The sequence below is a fragment of the Rhinolophus sinicus genome, linkage group LG06, assembly GCF_036562045.2.
Source record: "Rhinolophus sinicus isolate RSC01 linkage group LG06, ASM3656204v1, whole genome shotgun sequence".
Classification (NCBI taxonomy): domain Eukaryota; kingdom Metazoa; phylum Chordata; class Mammalia; order Chiroptera; family Rhinolophidae; genus Rhinolophus; species Rhinolophus sinicus.
The window spans coordinates 116,096,597-116,117,095 of record NC_133756.1 but is presented as its reverse complement, the minus strand read 5'-3'; the positions used below and the strand labels follow the sequence as shown (position 1 = coordinate 116,117,095).

The window sequence follows — 20,499 nt, the reverse complement described above, 5'->3', positions numbered from 1 at the left end:
ATGTTCCAGGGTTATGGAGAACAGCATTATTTTTTTTAAAAGGCATGAGGATTTCAGATCTGGCTGGAAACTGGTCTGGATGTTTATTTTGCTCTTTGTCTCAGTGGAAAAACAGGGTGGGTGACTGAGACAACAGCCTCCGCCTCTGGGCTGGGGCCCAGGTCTGTCTCCACACTGCGCTCTGCTTCTCAAGGGACCTCTGTAAGCCTGGGGAGAAGCTGTATTTTACCTCCCACGTTTGCTCTAAGCTTCCAAACAAGGATCCCCCAGAGGAGTTGAGAGATCTGAGATTAGTTAAACAAAACAAAAGGTAGGGGAGGGACGGGGTGAGAGAGTCCTTCCAGGGATGGGGATGAGAAGAACGAAGGGCAAGTTCTCCAAGGAAGGCCCCTTTCCTCCCCACCCTCCTCCACGCCCAGTTTCTCCCTGGCTCTCCCACTCACTGCATCGGACGGCCAAGGTCACCAGAAGGCATCTGAGTGGGCTGCCTGGCTCCACCAAAGCCCTCTCTGCTCTCAGAAATCCAGCTGGAATAACGGGTCCCAATTTTTAATCACCAATCATTCTCTCTGGAGGAAAGGAGCTGTTTGAAGAGCCCCAATAATGTTCCTCCATTGGAGGCTGAGGATTTCCCCAAAAGTATTCCTATGGGTATTGCCTGATCTCAGATGGGGCCCAGGACTTAAAATAACTCCGCTGCTGAGTTACTCAGGAGACTCATGGATTTCTACAAGTGTAAATATTTACAAAATATTTAAGAGGGGAAGGACAGCCTCACCCAAAATTGTAACAGAGAAAAGGTGGGGAAGAGATAAAGAACAGTTGGTTGGAACTCTGAAAAGTCTTCATTCCATTGAGTTATACATGTGACTGCTGTGAAATTCCTGCCAAGGAGTTCGAGAAGAAGAGAAAAAGCTAAAATAATAGCCAGGATATGGAGGCGGCTCTGGCCTTATTTCAAAATCTTCACGAGTTACAAACGGGGCTCTGGTGACCTAACGTCCGTGAGCTCTAGTTCACAGCAGTTTGTGGCTGCTCTAAGATGGATCATGTTATCTTGCTAATTTAGCCCTCAGAGATTAATACTAATGTACAGACACACTTTACTTTCCAAATGGTCAGTTCTCAGTGATTTATAAGCTTGCTTCTCTTCCTTGCCGGCTATTTTGTGACTTACAAGCAGCCATGGTAAACAGGTTTGTGACAACGGGTTAGGATAAATGAGAGAGGTAGAGCACACAGCCTGACTGAGGATGGAGTTAAAAGCCTTGGATTCTGGACCCGGCCACTCTGCTTTCTGGCACTGTCACCGAGTGCCTTTAAACCATAGCTTCCTTACTTGTGCAGTAGGAATAAAGCTAGCAGCCCTGCCTGTCTTATTTTGTTTCTTTATACTCACAGGAGGCTGCCTAAGCATTTTGTAGATTACGGCAAAGTTCTCCGAAAACACCAGATACTTAAATCATATCCTGTTCATCTTGACCCACCGATATAAAAATCATTGTCACCACAACCACTACATGGAAAATGGTGCCACGGGCTGCTAATGCCCACAGTGGGCACCCACACAGGCTCCTAGCTTCCTCCCAACAACTCTGTGAGGGAGCATCATCTCCACCTTGCAGAGGATAAAACCTCAGACATAAAGTTACTTATTCAACAGCATAGAGCAAATGAATGGCAGGGCTGGGACTTCAGTGCAGCCAGCCTGCCTTTCAGAGTCCCTGTGAGAGGGGCTGGGCAGGCCCTGGAACAGCTACTGAGTAAATGAAGGAGGGAGGGGATGAAAGGGAAGCAGTCCTCAGCTGAGAGGATTCAAGGGGGGGGGGGGGGGGGGCGGGGCTTTCCCAACAGTGGATGACTCCTGATGCCATGAATAATTCATCAAAGCTTGGTGCTGAGAGCCAGTTCTTTTTGTGTGGGGTACATCTGGTCAGGGACAGCTGCCCGCGACTGTGCCACAAATGTGAGGACCAGGGCCCGCCTGCTTATAAACACAGCTCAGAACAGCTTTCTGCTCCCTAACTCTGGGGGCTGGAGGCTATTTTGACTCCCAGAGAATGCTGGGGTGCTTATTTTTACTTGTGCGCGCGCACATACACACACACACACACACACACACACACACATATACACACACCCCAAAAGCCAAATTCCACACGTGTGATATGAAATCTTCTTGATATTCATTCTTGGAATTGCTTTTCCCTCCTGAGCATCATCCCTCTCTAGGTTCCTTTTGGAAAGAGTTCTCTCTCAGGAGGTTGTTTCCTCCACCCTTATGTCGATATTCAGACTCAGTTTCACTCCTGGTCTGGTCTTGATCTTAGGTTTTATCCTAGGCATTTTTGGCTGGAATATGTGAGGAATTTGAGGGTAGCAGCAGAAAGAAGCTGAGGGTGGCAAGGATTTTAAAAAAAAACCAAAAAAAACAACCCTCCATCTGCCACAAAACCTCTTCCAGCTGAAAGTGAAAAGCAGAAATTTTTTTTATGGGTCCTCTTGCAACTCTTTAAAAAAAAAAGAAAAAGAAAGAGAAACAAAGAAAAAGGAGTATTTGCTTGAAGGAGAGTCCCATAGGAAGCCATTTCTGCAGGACGAAGCAGCAAGCAGGGCAGGGCTACTGCAATGCACAGCTGCAGGGGTCCTCTCCTTAGAACACAATGCGAATAAACCTTTGGGAAACAGGAAACTTGAGGTGCTGCCCGTGGGCCTAAGGTGTCCTGAGGAACCAGAGAGAAGCAGGAACACTGGGTGAGAAGAGAATCTTATCCCTATTCGACAAAGGGAAACCAAGGCTTCAGTCAGGGACTTGTTCCCATAATCCCAGCGTTGTGATTTACACTCAGGCGTCCTCGCCCCCAGCCTACAGCCTCACCGATACAGCCTGATGAGAGGATTCAAGCCTGGGAAGTGACTAAATTAGTGGACTATTCTGGCCTTACCATTGGAGCAGTGTGGGTGGGTGAGGAGGGAAACTAGAGCCAGCTGCAGGACCCCTGGTGGAGGGGGTCAGGATCTGTTTCCCAGGGAAGTGTTCAAAGAGGCAAAAATGGCCGGGCTTGGTTCTGGCCGGCGGTCGTGTTTCAGGAGGTCAGCGAGAAAGAGACAGCGTATTATGGTGCAAAGTCAGATCTGGGTTACACTGGGATCCTGGCTCTGTCATTTTCTAGCTGTGTGACCTTGGGTCAAAAATCATTGCTACCTCTAAGTTTACTGTCAATTGTGAGTGGGAATTTATGTCAAGTCCCTACTTTACATAGGGTAGATGCTCAACACAGAGCTGCCATTTCTTTTTGTGGCCACTGGGTGTTGGGTATCAGTACAGGGTGCCCCACATACGGCAGTGATTGGACTGTTCTCAACAAGCCCCTGCAGAGGGACAGCCGTGCTACAGGAAGAGTCTCAGGCAGATGAGGGTTGGACAGCCCATCTGCACCCAGCCAGGGCAGGGGTGTGGACAGAGAAGAGCTTTAGTCCCGGAGTACTAGGCAGGGAAGCAAAAGCACTCAGTTTCCTTATTTGGAAAAAAAGGAAACACAGTTGATAAAAGCAATTAAATGAAATAAGGTACATAAGTGAAAGTAGGCAGTCAAATACTAACTTCCTTTTTGCTTTTCCTCAGATCCTGACTCTCTACTGAAAAATCAGATTTGGGTGATTAAGCTCTAATTCCTTACCTGAGGGATGTATGGATATAATCCACTTTTAAGAAAACCTCTAAATGAAAACACAACCCATTATGTGGCCGAATCTTTTAACACACCAGAGTCTCCTATGAGAGGGAAGAAAAGCCTGTGGTCTTCATCAGAAAAGATCTTGTAAAGAATCCTAAAGCTCTACCATAGATAACTATTAGGTTGGTGCAAAAGTAACTGTGGTTTTTACAATTATTTTTAACCTTCTAAATCACAATTACTTTTGCACCAATGTAATAACATTACTGGACAGCTAATAAAATAATCCACTTAAAAAAAGAAGTTAAAGGTTTAAGGGAAAATCTATCTATCTATCTATTTATATCTATAGATATATCTATATCTATCTATATCTATATATAGATAGATATAGATATATAATAATATACATATTATTGGGGTGACAATGGTTAGTTAAGTTACATGGATTTCAGGGATACAATTCTGTAGTACATCATCTATACATCACACTGGGGAATATACCCTTTAATAGACAAAGCTGTTGAAAAAATATGGACTCAATTATTTGTCACCTTAATGTTCCCCCTGCTTCCTTTCCTCAAGGAGCTAGTGGTCCATGCCTCTGTGACAGCATTCCCCTGTGACTGTCTGGTTACATGTCAGCCCCTCCTCTGGACTATGATGTCTGAGTACTGGCACCCTCTCGCTCATCTCTGCACCCTCAGTAGTTACGACAGGGACATAGAACAAGTGTTCCGTAAAGGTTAGTGGAATGAATGAGTGAGTGAACAAGTGAGTCTTCCTACCAAAGAAAGCAAACTCAGATGATGTGGCTCTAGATACTGGTATTTGGATGGTATGTGACTCCTATATGGCAAAAGTAAGGATTCAAACAATAACTATTTTTCAAATGTGTGATTAAGAAAAGACATTTGCACCAAGAATAATTCTTGCTACATCTCAAGGATATAGTTTTCTTGGTAGAAACACCTCTAATCCCAAAAGGAAATAATTCAACTAAAAGCAATTTGCTTTCTGTTACTCCCCCCCCCCCCCCAATCATACCTATTTCCTAAAAAGCCGTGGTATTCCTTGAATCTATTTCTCACATTTATGAAAGCTTTCAAACTGGGAGGTCTATGGGTCGGGGAGGGGGGGTTCTCCCTGCCTTTTTATTCTTATTTTCTCTCCCCCGACTTTTTGTTGTTGTTTTGTTCTTTTCAATGAGCACTTTATTTCTTTAACAGGAATAAAAGAAAAGAAAAAACAAAAACAAAATCCACGAAGCTTATAAATGATAAAGATTTGGGGAAAACAGGAAATTTCAAAGATTATACCAAAGAATTTAAGAGTAAAATGGGGGCTTATAATCCTTCCTTAAAGGAAGACAAACAAAATCACAGAATTCCTAGAGCAGAACAGCTAGTCCAGGCCCAACTGAATACATAATTTGCAAAGCCTGGTGCAAAGTGCAATCACGGGGCCCCTTATTCAAAAATTAAGAACTTCCGACACCAATAAATGGAACGCTATCTTGTGCTCATAAATTGGAAGAATTAACATTGTTAAAGTGTCTATACTACCCAAAGCCGTCTATAGATTCGGTACAATCCCTGTCATGATTCCAATGGCACTTTTTATAGAAAAAGTAATCCTAAAGTTCATATGGAACCACAAAAGATCCCAAATAGCCAAAGCAATCCTGAGAAAGAACAAAGTTGGAGGTATCACACTTCCTGATTTCAAATTATATTATAAAGTTATAGTAATCAAAACAGTATGGTACTGACATAAAAACAGACACAAACACCAATGGGACAGAACAGAGAGCCCCAGCATATATGGTCAATGAATATTTGACAAGATAGCCAATAATACTCAATGGGGAAAAGATAATCTCTTCAATAAATGGTGCTGGGATTTTTACACACAAAAAAATGAAACTGGATCCCTACCTTAACACCACTCACAAAGATTAACTCAAAGTGGATTAAAGACTTAAATGTAAGACCCCAAACTATAAAACTCCTAAAAGAAAACATAGAGAAAACGTTCCTTGACATTGGTTTTGGCAATGATTTATCTGGATGACACGAAAAGCACAAGCAAAGAAAGCAAAAATCAGTAAGTGGACTACATTAAACTAAACAGCTTCTGCATAGCAAAAGAAGCAATCAATAAAATGTAAAGACAACTAAAGAATGGGAGAAAATATTTGCAAATTACACAGCAGATAGGGGTTAATATCCAAAATACGTAAAAATTCATACAACTTAATAGCAAAAAAAAAAATTGATTAAAAAATGGGCAAAGGAACTTAGTAGCATTTTTCCAAAGATGATATTCAAATGGCCAACAGGTACCTGAAAAGATGCTCAACATCACTAATCATCAGGGAAATGCAAATCAAATCAAATCAAAACCACAATGAGACATCACCTGTTAAATGGCTGTTATAAAAAAGATAGGAGATAAACATTAGCAACGATGTGGAGAAAAGGGAATCCTTGTGCACTGTTGGTGGGGATATAAATTGGTACAGCCACTGCAGAAAACAGTATGTAAATGTTCCTCAAAAAGTTAAAAACAGAACTATCACATGATCCAGCAATTGCACATGTGGGTATATATCTGAAGAAATTGGAAGCACTATCACAAACAGATACCTGCACCCCCATGTTCACTGCAGCATTATTTACAATAGTCAAGAAATGGAAAAACCCACCGGCAAATAGAGAAAATGTGATATATCTATAGATATATAGTAAAATGGTATTCAGCCATAAAAAAGGAAATCCTGTCGATTTGGAACATGGATGAACCCTGAGGTCATTATACTAAGTGAAGTAAGTCAGAGAAAAACAAATCTAAAAAAGTTAAACTCACAGAAACAGAGAGTAGATTAGTGGTTTCCGGGGCGGGGGTGGGGGAAATGGGTGAAGGTCAAAGGATATAAACTTCTAGTTATAAGATGAGTAAGTCCTGGGGGTATAATGTACAGTAGGGTGACTATAGTTAACAATACTGTATTGTATATTTGAAAGATGCTAAGAGAGTAGATCTTAAAAGTACTTATTACACACACACACACACACACACACACACACACACCACAAATCGTAACTACGTGAGGTGACAGATGTGTTAACTAATCCTATTATGGCCATTTTGCAATATAAATATATGACAAATCATCACATTGTATACCTTAAATGTACACAATGTAAACAAAACTAAGAACTTTAAGACCACAACAGTAGAGTGTTCAACCAAGTGTAGGGTTAAGGGTGGGCCCTGTGAGACTGCGCAGGTCACGTGCCCATGAAGTTGGCCCTAACTCCAGGGGGTCCCAAACCTGGCTAGTTGTCAGAATCAACTGCAAAACTTGAGAAAAACACAACAAAACTGAGATATAATTCACAGACTGTATATTTTACCATTTTAAAGTGTAAAATCCAGCAGTTTTTAATATATTCACGAAATTCACAACCGTCACCAGTATCTAATTCCAGAACATTTTATCACCCAAAAGAAACCTACTCATCAGCAGTCACTCTCCTTTCTCCCAACTCTCAGCTACCAATCTACCTCCTGTCTCAATGGATTTGCCTATTCCGGACATTTCATATACACTCATCCCTTGGTATACACAGGGGATTGGTTCTAGGACCCCAAATCCACAGAGGCTCAAGTCCCTTATATAAAATTGCGTACATAGTACTTGCATTAACCTACACACATCCTCCGTATATGTTAAACAATCTCTAGATTACTTACAATACCTAATACAAGAAACGCTGTGTAAATAGCTGTTATACATTATTGTTCAGGGAATAATGACAACGGAAAAAAGTCTGTACGTGTTCAGTACAGATGCAACCATCAACCATCACAGGCCTAACAACATAATACTCATCAGCAACACCGTAACATTTTTTCCGAATATTTTCTAATTTTAGTATATGTGCTGCCGAAGCGAGCACATTTTCCGAATATTTTCAATCCACAGTTCGTTGAATCTGTGAATGCAAACCAGTGAATTCAGAGGGCTGACTGTAAATGAAATCAAACTATGTGACTCTTTGTGTCTTCTTTCATTTAGCATAATGTTTTAAAGGTTCATCCATATTGTAGAATTCATCAGTATTGCATTCCTTTTTATGGCTAAATAACACACACACACACACACACACACACACACACCACACATCACGTTTTATTTATTGATGAATGTTTGGGTATCTAGTTTTTGGTTATTATGAATAGTGCTGCTATGAATATTCATGCACAAGTTTTTGTATGAACATATGTTTTCATTTCTCTTGAGTATATGCCTAGGAGTGGGATTGCCGGGTCATAGGCTTAACTTTTTGAAAAACTGCCACACTGTTTACTGCAGTAAGTGTGCCATTTTGCATTCCCACCAGCAATGTATGAGGTGGGATATACGAGCAATGTACCATATTTCCCTGAAAATAAGACCTAGCTGGACCATCAGCTCTAATGAGTCTTTTGGAGCAAAAATTAATAGAAGACCTGGTCTTATTTTACTATAAGACCAAGTCTTATAATATAATATAATGTAATACAATACAATACAATACAATACAATACAATACAATACAATACAATACAATACAATATAATATAATACCGGGTCTTATATTAATTTTGTAGGAGGACCTTTAAAAAAACTACTAATTCCTCAATCCTCAGTCAAATCTATTGAATCAGACCTATAAGTTAAAAAAGTTTTCAGGTGATTTTGATGATCCACAAGGTTTTGGAATATTCAGACCAGTGCTCCTTAAACTTTAATATGCACACAAATCACCTGGGAATTTAGTAAAACGTGGATTCTGAAGGAAACAGAACATCACCCTTAGAATACCACAGTAGTAACTGTTGCAAACATGATCCATTGATGGATGCTAAAATTAGTGGGCAGCAACTTAAGGACAAATAGGATATTTGCACATCACTGAAGTATTTCTTCCAAATTATTAATTACAAAAGTAAAGACAGTAGCTTTACAGGGGAGAAATCTGGCAGATGCCACCTTAACCAAGGGATTAAGGTTAACAAGACTAGTAATAAGACAGATTGACATCATGTGCCCCCTGATACAACATACTTGGAAAGAAACATCACCTCTGGGGTACTGATGTCTCACCAAAATTGATAACTTCAATCTAATCATGAGAAAACACCAGAGAAACTCAAATGGAGGGACATTATACAAAGCTTCTAAGCAGTGCTCTGTAAAAGTGTCAAGGTCAAAACAAGACAAGAAAGACTGGAAAACTGTTACAGATTGGAGGAGCCTCTGAGACATGACCACTAAATCTAATGCGGGATCCTGGATTGAATCCTGAACACAATAAAGACACTGGTGAGAAACAGGTGAAATCCAAATAAACCGTAGTTCAGTTAACAGTATCGAACCAACACGTTTTGATAATTGTCCCATGGTTAAATAAGAGGTTAACATTAGGGAAAGCTGAGGGAAAGGGACATGGGAACTTACTGTACAACTCTGCAATCCTTCTGCAAGTCTAAAATTATTTCAAAATCAGAAGTTTGAAATACATGAGATTCTGATTCTGCACGTCTGAGAGGAAGCCCTGTGTCTAACATGTTCCCAGGAGATGCTGCTGCTGCTGCTGATCCACAAACCCCGCTCTGAGCAGAAAGAGTCCAGACCAGTGGTTCTCAAGCTTCACTGTCACCTGGCGGGGGGTGGGTGGGGGGGTTAAAAACACAGATTGCTGGGCCCTGCACCCAGAGTTTCTGACTCAGTAAGTCTGGGGTGGGTGCCCAATAATTTGCATTTCTAACAGGTTCTAGAGAATGATATTATTGATAAGCTAAGAATGGTTTTTATGCTTTTAAAGTGTAAAAATTAAAAAAAAAACAGGAATATATAAAAAACAGACTATATGTGGTGTTCAAGTATTTATGAAAAATGGTTCATGAACCCTGGACCTTAGCTACTTGGAATGAAGCTTTTAAAAGACACTAATGCCTCAGATTCTTAGCTGATTTGGCACGGGTCCTCAGCATCAATATTTTTTAAAGGCTTCTCTTTAATTCTGATATGCAACCAGGTTTAAGAACTACTGCTTTGGGCTCTCTGCCTACCTCAAAAAAAAAAAAAATTAATAAAATTCACACAAAAATTCCCTGTTCCTCAATCATCCCAGAGTTGGGGATGAATCCACACCAATGTCAAAGAGAATTTCTGCAATTTAAAACTCATTCAAAAAAACTGAGCTATTCTTTTGTGAAGGTTAATGAAATCCAAACATACATCAGCATTTCCCCGTCTCACCTGTCCCCTCCCAAATGCACATACACAAACACTGGATTATACATCAATAATAATCCCAAAGAATCCCATCCCACACCTCACCCCACCCCAGAGTGGCACGTGTAACTGCGCAGGATGGTATGAAATCAATGGGCTGGAACAGACAGATGGAGCTGAAAAAAGGAGCCAGGTGAGAGCTGCCCTGTGGAATGGCTGACAGGTAACAGGCCAGAGGGCTAGAGAGCTGAGGGAAATGGAGAAATGGGGTGGTGCTGAGGTCCCGGAAGAAAGCACCTCTACCTTCATCTCAACCCCCTCCCCCCAACGTATGCTAGTTTCCCATGTGAGTGTAACTAGGGGTAGGGGCCCCTCTAATATTTGGCCAACCCCTTCACACTCTTACCCTTTGCCTACGACTCCTCTGCCAAAGAGGCAAGAAAGCTTTTAGCTACAGCCTGCTCTCCCGGCGCAAGGCATCTTAAGGCCTCACCGCAGCCCGTCGCTAAGCCTCCGCCAGGAGGCGCCTCGCCCCTCTGAGCCAGGCCCGCGTGTTTGCGTACCTGTGCTCTCCTCCGCCTGGTTGAAGCCACAGATCTGGCAGATGCTCTGGACCCACTTGTTCATGTCCTCCTCGGTCTCGGCCACCAGGTAGAAGGTGCGCTCGCTGGTCTTGATGTCAAACACAAAACTGTCCTGCAGCTCCTTCTTGTTGAAGGTCAGGCCCGCGTCCACCTGCTCACAGAAGTTGAGGTTGATGACCCTCAGGGGCTTCTTGGAGTGGTCATTCTTGTAGTATTCCAAAACGTCTGGGTCACCGCTCATTCGGCCACTGCGCAGGATAAACCAGCGTTTCTTCCAGGCCTGAACGGGAAGGAGGAAGAAGAGGGGAAAGGTCATTAGTTATTTCAAAGCTTTTCACAGGTGCTCAGATATCATGAGGTTAAGGACGGGGGCTGTTGGACCTGCAGGCTGACCATGGCCTCTATCTCCCTTTCATATTGTCCCCGCGTTTCAGCAGGGAGGACAATTTTAGAATGTGCGTTAGTGAGCATTTCACTATGGAAACAGGGTCTCCTCACTATTTAATGAGCTGTGGCATTCCCATTTTTTAGATCAGGAAGTCAGTTTGGGACGAAAACACTTTAGAACAATTATCCATTAGGCTAGAATACAGACTCAAAGTCACTGTTCTTTTAATCAGGGTGGAACTTGCAAAACCATCACAGCTCAGTGTATAGATGGAATCCCCACTAAGACGCGGTGAATTGAAGCAACAATGTCACATACAGCACGTAACAGAAAAACAAGTTTCCCAACTTTCAGTACTTTGTGTTTTTTACCAAATCATGATGCCATGAAAGAATCACAGAGAAACCCTTCTAAAACTTCCCTGAAGCGCACAACTATAGGACTTTTCCCATCTCAGTCACCACTGTATCACCAGTACTTACAATAGAGCCCTGCCCATACTGAGCTCTCAATATGGATCACTGAGTAAACGTGCATCGTTCCACACTGTACAATTTAACATGTGATTACACATTCCCTATGTTGTCTTCCACATTCCATCTCTTCAACAAGGCTGAGTAAACTGTGAGCAGACATCACAGAGTGGTGAAAAGACGTTACATATAACAGAGAGCCTTGGGTTGAATCTACGTTTTACCACTTATTGGCTGTGTGATTTTAGATTGATTTACCTCGTTGGCTGTTGTCTCATTTATATAACGTGAATGAACATGACCACCTGGGTGGTGAACATATAATGTGATATATAGATGATGTATTACAGAATTGTACACCTGAAACCTATGTACTTTTACTAACCATTGTCACCCCAATAAATCTTAATTAAAAAAAGAAAAGAACATTCTGCCACCACTGACCTACCTTATAGGGTTTTTATTATGCAAACCCCGCGAAAGCACTTTGTACAAAACCCTAATGTACTTCAGGAGCCAAGGACTTGGTTATTATCATCATCACTTAGAGCCCATGGGGACATAATCCTACCATCTTTTCTCGCGCACCTTCTTTCCCTGTCCTCCCCTGTGTACCCGATTTCATTTCTGTGATCCTTCATTGTAATCATTCCCTTGCTTCTTCCTACACTGTGCTCATTTATCTGGGAAAAGCATCATCTCGGGATAACTCTAAGGGTCTGCTGTGCCCACACAGCTGTACGGAGCGGGAGGAAATCACACAGCTCCACTGACAGGTCTCCCTTTAAATTCAGGTGGGCGCTTGGGCTGCCCAACAAGTCGACTACATTCCTTAGTCCACATCTTCCTCCTGCTCTTTGGCAACAGTCTCTGAACTTCTCTCTCTTTAAACCTCCAACACCTCCACTCCTTTGTTTATTGTTTCTCAAGGAAACAAAAGCAATCCAAAGAGAATGTACGCATTCCGTCACCACAACCCGCCTAAATCCGCTCTCTGTTACCAGGAGCGTGGACAGCCTTCTTCCCTCTGTGCGTCCCTCTCACCTGCATGGGGACATCGCTTTCACAACTCTCTACCACTTTAGAATCACTGCATTTCCCCTCCCTACTAGGATCCTTCCCATCAGGATACCAACTTCTCCCATCTTAGGAAAAAAAAAAAATTAAAAGCCTGACTTGATCCCACGTTTCCCTCCAACGATGGCCCAGTGTTTCTACTTTTTACAGTAAAACCTGGAAGAATTTTCCACACTCCTCATCTTAGTCTCCCTTCCTCCCGTCCTCTTTGCGTTGGAAAGCAATCTCATCAGGCCGCACCCCCATCCCTTCCACGAAACTAACTCAACAAAGGCCCCAAAGACTTCAGTGCTGCTAAATCAGCGCTTGGGCCTTACTCGACTTCTCAGCAACATCTGCTAACAGTTTATTATTCCATCCTCTTTGAAGCACTTTCCTGATCTGGCTTCAGTGTTAACGCTCGGTTTCCCTCCTAGCTCCCTGTCCTCTCTCTTTTCATCTCCAGGGCTGGTTCCTTGTCACCTCCCTGACCTCGAAACACTGGAAGACCCCAGCGCTCAGTTCTCAGACTTTCTCTTCTGCATCCACTTCCTAGATTATATTATTCAGTTTCACAGCTTTAAAAGCCACCCAGTTGCTGCAATTCCCAAGTGTATATCTCCAGCCCAGACCAATCTGTTGAACTCCAGAGTCTTGTATACAACTCTTCACTAACAGGCATTTCAAATTTAACGTACTCGAAACCGAGCTCTTGATATCCTCCAATCCTCTGCCTCCTGTGATCTTTCCCATCACAGTTAATAACAACTCCAGCCTTTTCAGTTGCTCAAATAAAAAAACTGATGTCCTCCTCATCTTCCTTCTTCCACATTCCCCATCTAATCCCAACAGCAAATCCTGTTAGTTCACACAGTTCAAAATATACCTGCAATCTGGTCACTTGTCCACACCTCCACTGTTACTCACCTGATCTAGTCCACTGTTTTGCACTCTTCCTGCTTCCACCCTCTCAGCCTGTAATCTAGTCTTAACACAGAAGCTGATGTAAATTGGATGTACATCAGAACATTTCAATGTGCAAAGCCTCCAATGGCTTTCCATCTCATTCAGAGGAAAAGCCACGTCACAATGGCAAAGGGGCTGATGCGATGGTCCCCCCTCCCACATCTCCTGCCACTTTCCACCTTGCCCACTTGCTCTGGCCACACTGGCGTTCACCACTGGCCACACAATCCTGCCTCAGGCTCTTTGCTCTACTTGCTCCCTCTGCCTGGAATACTCCCCCCACAGACTTTCCCATTGTTTATTCTTTCCATCAAGTCTCTGTTCAGACGTCACGTTGTTGAAGAGGCTGTCCCTGACCACCCAGCCCTCACACTCTCTTTCCCCCTTACTTCACTATACTGGTCTCACTAGCACTTACACCTCCTAAAATACCATATTTCTGTTGGTTGTCTGCACCCACCTCCAGAATGTAAACTCCACGAGGGTAGGGGTTGGTTGTTTTTTATCCATGCTGCATCCTCAGTGGTTAGGACAGTGCCTGGCACACAGCTGGTTATCAGTGAATACATACTGAATTCATAAATGAACCATTTTCTTACATGAACTCCTTACAGCATCTAGTAGGTCCTGGGGATGGGACAGATGCCCAATAAGCCCTAGACTGAAATGAAGATTAGCGTACAGCCAGAAAGGACAGAGCTGAGGAGAAGAAACTTAAGTACTATTTATTTATAGTCACCCAAAGTCTTGCCCAGGCCACTGCTTACAACACTCTGGTGTGTGTGCGTGCAGGTACATGCATATACACGTACATGTGTAAGGTGCATTTTAAAAAAGTATTCTTAATAGCTTAGCTTGTGTTCAGTTGATGTATCCCCTTCAGTGCCAGTCTCTGTAGAAAGAGCTGTTTTCAAATCACTGGTGTGCAGGTGCAAGCACACACACACACACACACACACACACACACTCACTCAAGAACAAGAAGAAGGTGTTTGCTGCAGGTAACATCAGCGCCTGTCAGATTTCTTCTCAAGTACACTAGGAACAACATCTCCTCCAATTCCTCTTTGAATCTCCATTGCAGCATTTGCTAGATGTAACTAAGCAAAACTCTTTATCACTGAACCTTTCTTATCTCTCTGGCCTCATTTGTTTTCCTCCTTCCCATCCTCCCATCCATCCATCCATCCAATATTGATTTATTGCCGACTATGCCACAGGCATTATTCTAGATGCTGAGGATACAACATAAATTCCTGGTCTTACAGAATTTACAGAAGCTTAACAAATTACTGATTATGTGCCACATAATTGCATGACTTCATGTCTTTGCACAAGCTGTTGCTTCTTCCTAGAATGCACCTCACTTCGTCTATCTGGAAAATTTCTATGTCCTCTCAGTACCTGCTCAAGTATCATTTTTCCTGGAAGGAAGGGCTTTACTAACTTTCCCAGGTAGATTGATGCTCCTGGTTTATGTTACCTTAACAACCTGTGCTTTCTTTGGCTATTCATTCCCTCAAATTTGGCATTTCAATTGCTTATATGTTCTCCTTGCACCCCCTTCCCTTAAGCTCTGAGCATCTTGAGGCTAGGGTCCTATGTGGCCAATAGTTACTTGCAGAGTGCTTAGCCTATATGGAAACTCGTAAAGATCTTTGACTTTTTCATTCAATTAATATATTAGTTTATTCAAACTAATAAATGCAATTTAAAAACATAAGTAAGTTGCCACAGTGGGAAGTCAGAAAGAGGATTACAGACAAGAGAATGAGAAAGAGACGCATGCTGTGGATTCTCTATGATGTGAGTTCTTTAGCATCTTGTTCCCTTCATTCTGGCAAGTGCAGTGACCATATAATAAATATTTATAAGGGAGTCTGGGAACTCTGACTTGAAAGTATCCCATGATACAGAAATGAAAAATTACTTTTGGATTACTGACACATAATGCAAAAAGAATATGGGAACATGAGTCCTGAATAAGTTATTAAGAAGAAAGCTTTTTCAGGACTGTTCTTAAATCTATACAAAATCTACAAAAATTAACTCAAAATGGATCATGTAATGTAAATGTAAAATACAAACAGAATTAAGCAAGATATAAAAAGTATTATATACCATGACCAAGTGGGGTTTATTCCAAAGATGAAAAACTGATTCAATATTCAAAAATCAATCACTGTAATCCACCATATTAATAAGGCTAAAGAAAAAAAACCCACATGGTCACATCAACACAGAAAAAACATTTGACAAAATTCAAAATCTATTCAGGATAAAAACTCTCAAAAAAAAAAAAATAGAAGAGCGGAGGAACTTCCTCAATTTGATAAAGAGTACCAACAAAAGACCAACACCAACATTCCTTAGTACTGAAACACTGAATGCTTTTCCCCTAAGATCAGGAACAAGGCAGGATGTCTACTCTCATCATTCGTATTTCACAGAGTGCTGAAAGTTCTAGTCAGGGCAATAAAGCAAGAAATCGATATAAAAGGAATTTTTATATCCTTAAAAATTGGAAAGGAAGAAAAAAATTGTCCCTATTTGCAGATGACATAATTATCCACATAAAAAAATTCCAACGAATTTAGACAAAACCTCCTGGGACTAACAAGTGAGTCCAGCAAGGTCACAGGATACAAGATAAACACAAAAATCAATTTTCTTCTATGATAGCAAATTAACATACGGGCATAAAAAATAAAAATACAATTTCATTTATAAACTATTTCTTAAAAGTGAAATAAATGTAAATCTAACAAAATATGTATACACCATGTTTGCTGAAAACTATACAATGCTAACGAAAGAAAATTAAAAAAAGAAACCCTAAATGGAGAGGTATACCATGTTCATGGATTGAAAGATTCAACATAGTACATCGCCCTAAATTGATATTCAAGTTTAATATAATTCCTATCAAAATCCTAGCAAGCATTTTTACAGATGTAAACAAAATTATTCAAAAATGTATATGGAAAGGTAAGTATAATAGTTAAAACAATTTGAAAACATAAGAGGGGGGAATCAGTCCACCAGATTTCAATAATTAGTATACAGCTACAGTAATCAAGATTATATGGTATTGGCAGAAGGACACACATATAGACAATGGAATAGAACAGAAAACCCAGAAATAGACCCACACAAATATGCCCAACTGATTTCTGACAAAAGTAAAAAAGCATTCAGAAGGGGTAAAAAATGCACCTCAATCTACATCTCATAACTTATACAAAAACTAACTCAAAACGAATCAGGAACTTAAATGTAACACTATGAAACATTTAGGACAAAAATTAGGAAATCTTTGTGATCTAGGGCTAGGCAAAATGTTCTTAGACTTGACACCCAAGCATAATCCATAAAACGAAAAACTTACAAATTAAACTTCATTGAAATTTAAAACTTTTGCTCTGCAAAAGACTTTAAGAGGATAAAAAGACAAGCTACAGAGGGGGAGAAAATATATGCAAATTATATATTCTACAAAATGTAGTATCTAGATCATATAAATAACTCTCAACACTCAACACTTAAAAAAGGAAACAATCCAATTAGGATGTGGGCAAAAACACATGAAGAGACATTTCACTGAAGAGGGCTTACAGATGGCAAGTAAGCACATGAAAAGATACTCAACATTAGCCATTTGGGAAACACAAATTAAAAACACAGTAAGGTATTATCACAGACCTTTCAAAATGGTTACAATAAAATTGTCTTTGTTTTGTTTTGTTTCTCTTGATTTTTTAAAAAAAATTTTTATTGGGGAAGATTGGGGAACAGTGTGTTTCTCCAGGTCCCATTAGCTCCAAGTCAAGTCGTTGTCCTTCAATCTACTTGTGAAGGGCTCAGCTCAGCTTCAAGTCCAGTCGCCGCCCTCAATCTTTAGTTGCAGGGGGCGCAGCCCACCATCCCAAGTGGGAATTGAACTGGCAACCTTGTTGAGAGCTCACACTCTGACCAACTGAGCCATCCGGTCGACCCTCCGGTAGCTCAGTGGCAGCTCGTTATCTTCAATCTAGTTGTGGAGGGTGCAGCTCACTGGCCCATGTGGGAATTGAACTGACAACCCCGTTGTTCAGAGTTCATGCTCTAACCAACTGAGCCATCTGGCCACCCATAAAATTGTTTTTAACAACACAAAATCCTGGCAATAAGGCAGAGAAAATAGATCACTCATATATTACATGTGAGAATCTAAAATGATAGCCGTTCTAAAAACAGTTTAGCAGTTTCTTACAAAACTAAACTACATGACCTAGCAATTGCACTCCTAGGCATTTATCCCAGAGAAATGAAGATTCATATTCATACAAAAACATGTACATGAAAGTTTATGTAAGTTTTATCTACAATAGCCCCAAACTGGAACAATCTACATGTCCTTCAATGGGTGAATGGTTACTTAAGCTATAGTATATCCATCTTATAGAATACTACTCAGCAATAAAAAAGGAAAAAAGTATTGACACATGCAAAATCCTCAACGAATCTCCAAAGAATTAAGCTGAGTGAACATGGTCAAATCCCCAAAGGTTGCAAACTGTATGATTCCACTTATATAACATTCTTGAAATGACAGAATTTAGGAATGGACAGATTAGTGGTTGTAGGTGTTAAGGAGGGGATTGGAATGGGGTAGACGTGGATGTGGCCATAAAAGGGCAGCGTGAGGGTGATGGAAATGTCCTGGATCTTGGCTGTATTAACCCCAACGTCCTTGCTGTGACAGTGCATTACAGTTTTGGAAGATGTTATCACTGGGGGAATCTGGTAAAGGGCACATGGGATCTCTGTATTATTTTTACAACTACACGTGAATCTAAAATTCTCTCAAAAGAAAAAGTTTAGTTTAAAAAAACAGATCTGCAAGCAAATTAGAATGATCATAGATAGGAAGTGTATTTAAAGAAAACCATAAGGACGAAATGCATATTTCTGTGAGAAGATCACAGAAAGGTTTGCAATAGTTGGCCAATGATTGTAGCCATATTCAGTTGTCCTCAATGTTTCCCACTCATGGATGGAGATGGGTTCTTAAGGAATCACTTTGTGAAAATATGAATAAACTTTTAGAATGCAGGCTCCTGAGCAGGAGGGTACAAATTGGAGTGAAGTAAGAGTCACTTGGTATTTCTGAACCTACCAAACTACATGTCAGTTCTAGGGAATCTTGGCTGTCAAGGCAGGCATGAGTCTCTATTTTGGGGAATAAAAGTTCCCAGAGGAAAAAAATATAAATAAGGTGCCAACCAGTTTCTTGTATTTTTCGTATAGTAGCCAGCCTCCAAGACAGCCCCCACTGAGTCTCATTTCCTAATACAGTACAGCCTTACGCAGTCCCCTTCCATTGTGAATAAGGATGACCAACAGAATACTGCATAAATGACAGTGTGTCATAACTTCCAAAGCTAAGTCCTAAAGGACATTGCAGCTTTTTTCTTGCTCTCCTTTAGATCAGTTGCTACATTGCGAGGACACTCAAGCAGTACTGAGGAGTACTAAGTACACACAGTGAGCAGCTAAGGCCTTCTGCCAAGCGTGTACACGAGCCATTCTTAGAGCAGATCTTCAGCCCCAGTCAAGCCATCTGATGAATGCAGCTGTAGACAACCATTTGACTGCATTTTCATGAGAGACCCTGAGTCAAATCCACCAGCCTAAACTGCTCATAAATTCCTGACTCACAGAAACCATGTGAAATAATTAATATTTACTGTTGGTTTTAGCCAGTAAATTTTGGGGAAATCTGTTATGCTGCAATAAATAACTAAGATATTCTATTTTCTACTTCCAGTGCTGGGTGGGTGTAACCAATAGAAGGGAACGCCTTGTCTGTGTAGAAGACTAAAAGCAGAACCTAAAAGATAGACTCATAGGTCAATGGAATAAAAGAATCCAGAAACAGACCCATACATACATTGTCACTAGATTTATGAAAAACATAATACTGCAGTGCTGTGGAGAAAAGAACTGTCTTTTCAATAAGTGGCACCTGATCAATTCGATAACCACGGGAAAAGAAAGATTCTCGATCCTTATTTTTATGCCATCTGTGAAAATTACTTCCAGGTCATTATAAACCCAAACGTGAAAGATAAAACAATAAAGCATTTAAAGGAAAATAAAGAAAAAAATATCTTCGTGACTTTGGAGAAGCAAAGATTTCTTGAATACACTAAAGGTACAGATACAAGAGAACAATTGTATTGCATTAAACTTAATTTCTGGTTATCAAAAGATCCCATTAAAAGATGAAAAGCCAAGCTAAGAGAGTGAGAGGAGATATCCGCAATACATATATCCACTGATGGACTCATATTCCATAGATGAGTCCATATAAAAAAAAACAAACTCCTACAACTTTGCAAGAAAAAGACAGATCACTCAATAGAAAAATGGGCAAAAGACTTCATTAGGCACCACACAAGAGAAGACATCCAAATGGCAAACAGCATATAAAAAGATCTCAATTCATTACTCATTAGAGAAATGCAAATCTACACCACTACACAACCACAATAATGGTGATAAGGAAAAAGGCTGACAATAAGTACTGGGAAGGATATGGAGAAACTGAAACTTTCATACCCTGTTAGTAGGAGTGTAAATTGGCATAATCACTTTGAAAAACTAAGGCAATACCTACTAAAGCTGAACATACACTCTGGGGCCTTGCAGTTCTACTCCTAGGCACATGTCTAAAATAACTTTACCTATAGTCACCAAAATACATATATATATCGTCACAACACCATTTATAGTAGCCCTTTTCATGGCTGACTTTTGGTACTATTTCAAGTGCTTGTTACCAATTTACTGGACTGTTGTCATAGCTTCCTAGTCAGTTTTCCTAATTTAATACTTGTAAGTGCTTCCAGTTTAATCAGAGCAAAACTCTGATCATGTTACTCCCCCACAACTATTGAAATATTTAATGGCTCCCATCACCTGCATAGCAAAGTCTGAATTCTGTGGTTTAGGTTTTTTGTTTGTTTGTTTTTAGTTAAAAAAATTATTTATTTTCAATGTGGTAAAACATACGTAACATACA

General features: G+C 40.7%; 1 protein-coding gene across 1 annotated transcript in view; it reads right to left on the bottom strand.

Annotated features, from left to right (window-relative positions):
* GAB2 (GRB2 associated binding protein 2) overlaps positions 1–20,499 on the bottom strand; it is a 182,633-nt gene that overhangs the window by 40,193 nt on the left and 121,941 nt on the right. The window contains exon 2 of the mRNA XM_019726383.2: positions 10,530–10,830. Within this exon, the coding sequence (XP_019581942.2) occupies positions 10,530–10,830 (301 nt within the window). The remainder of the gene's footprint in view (positions 1–10,529; positions 10,831–20,499) is intronic.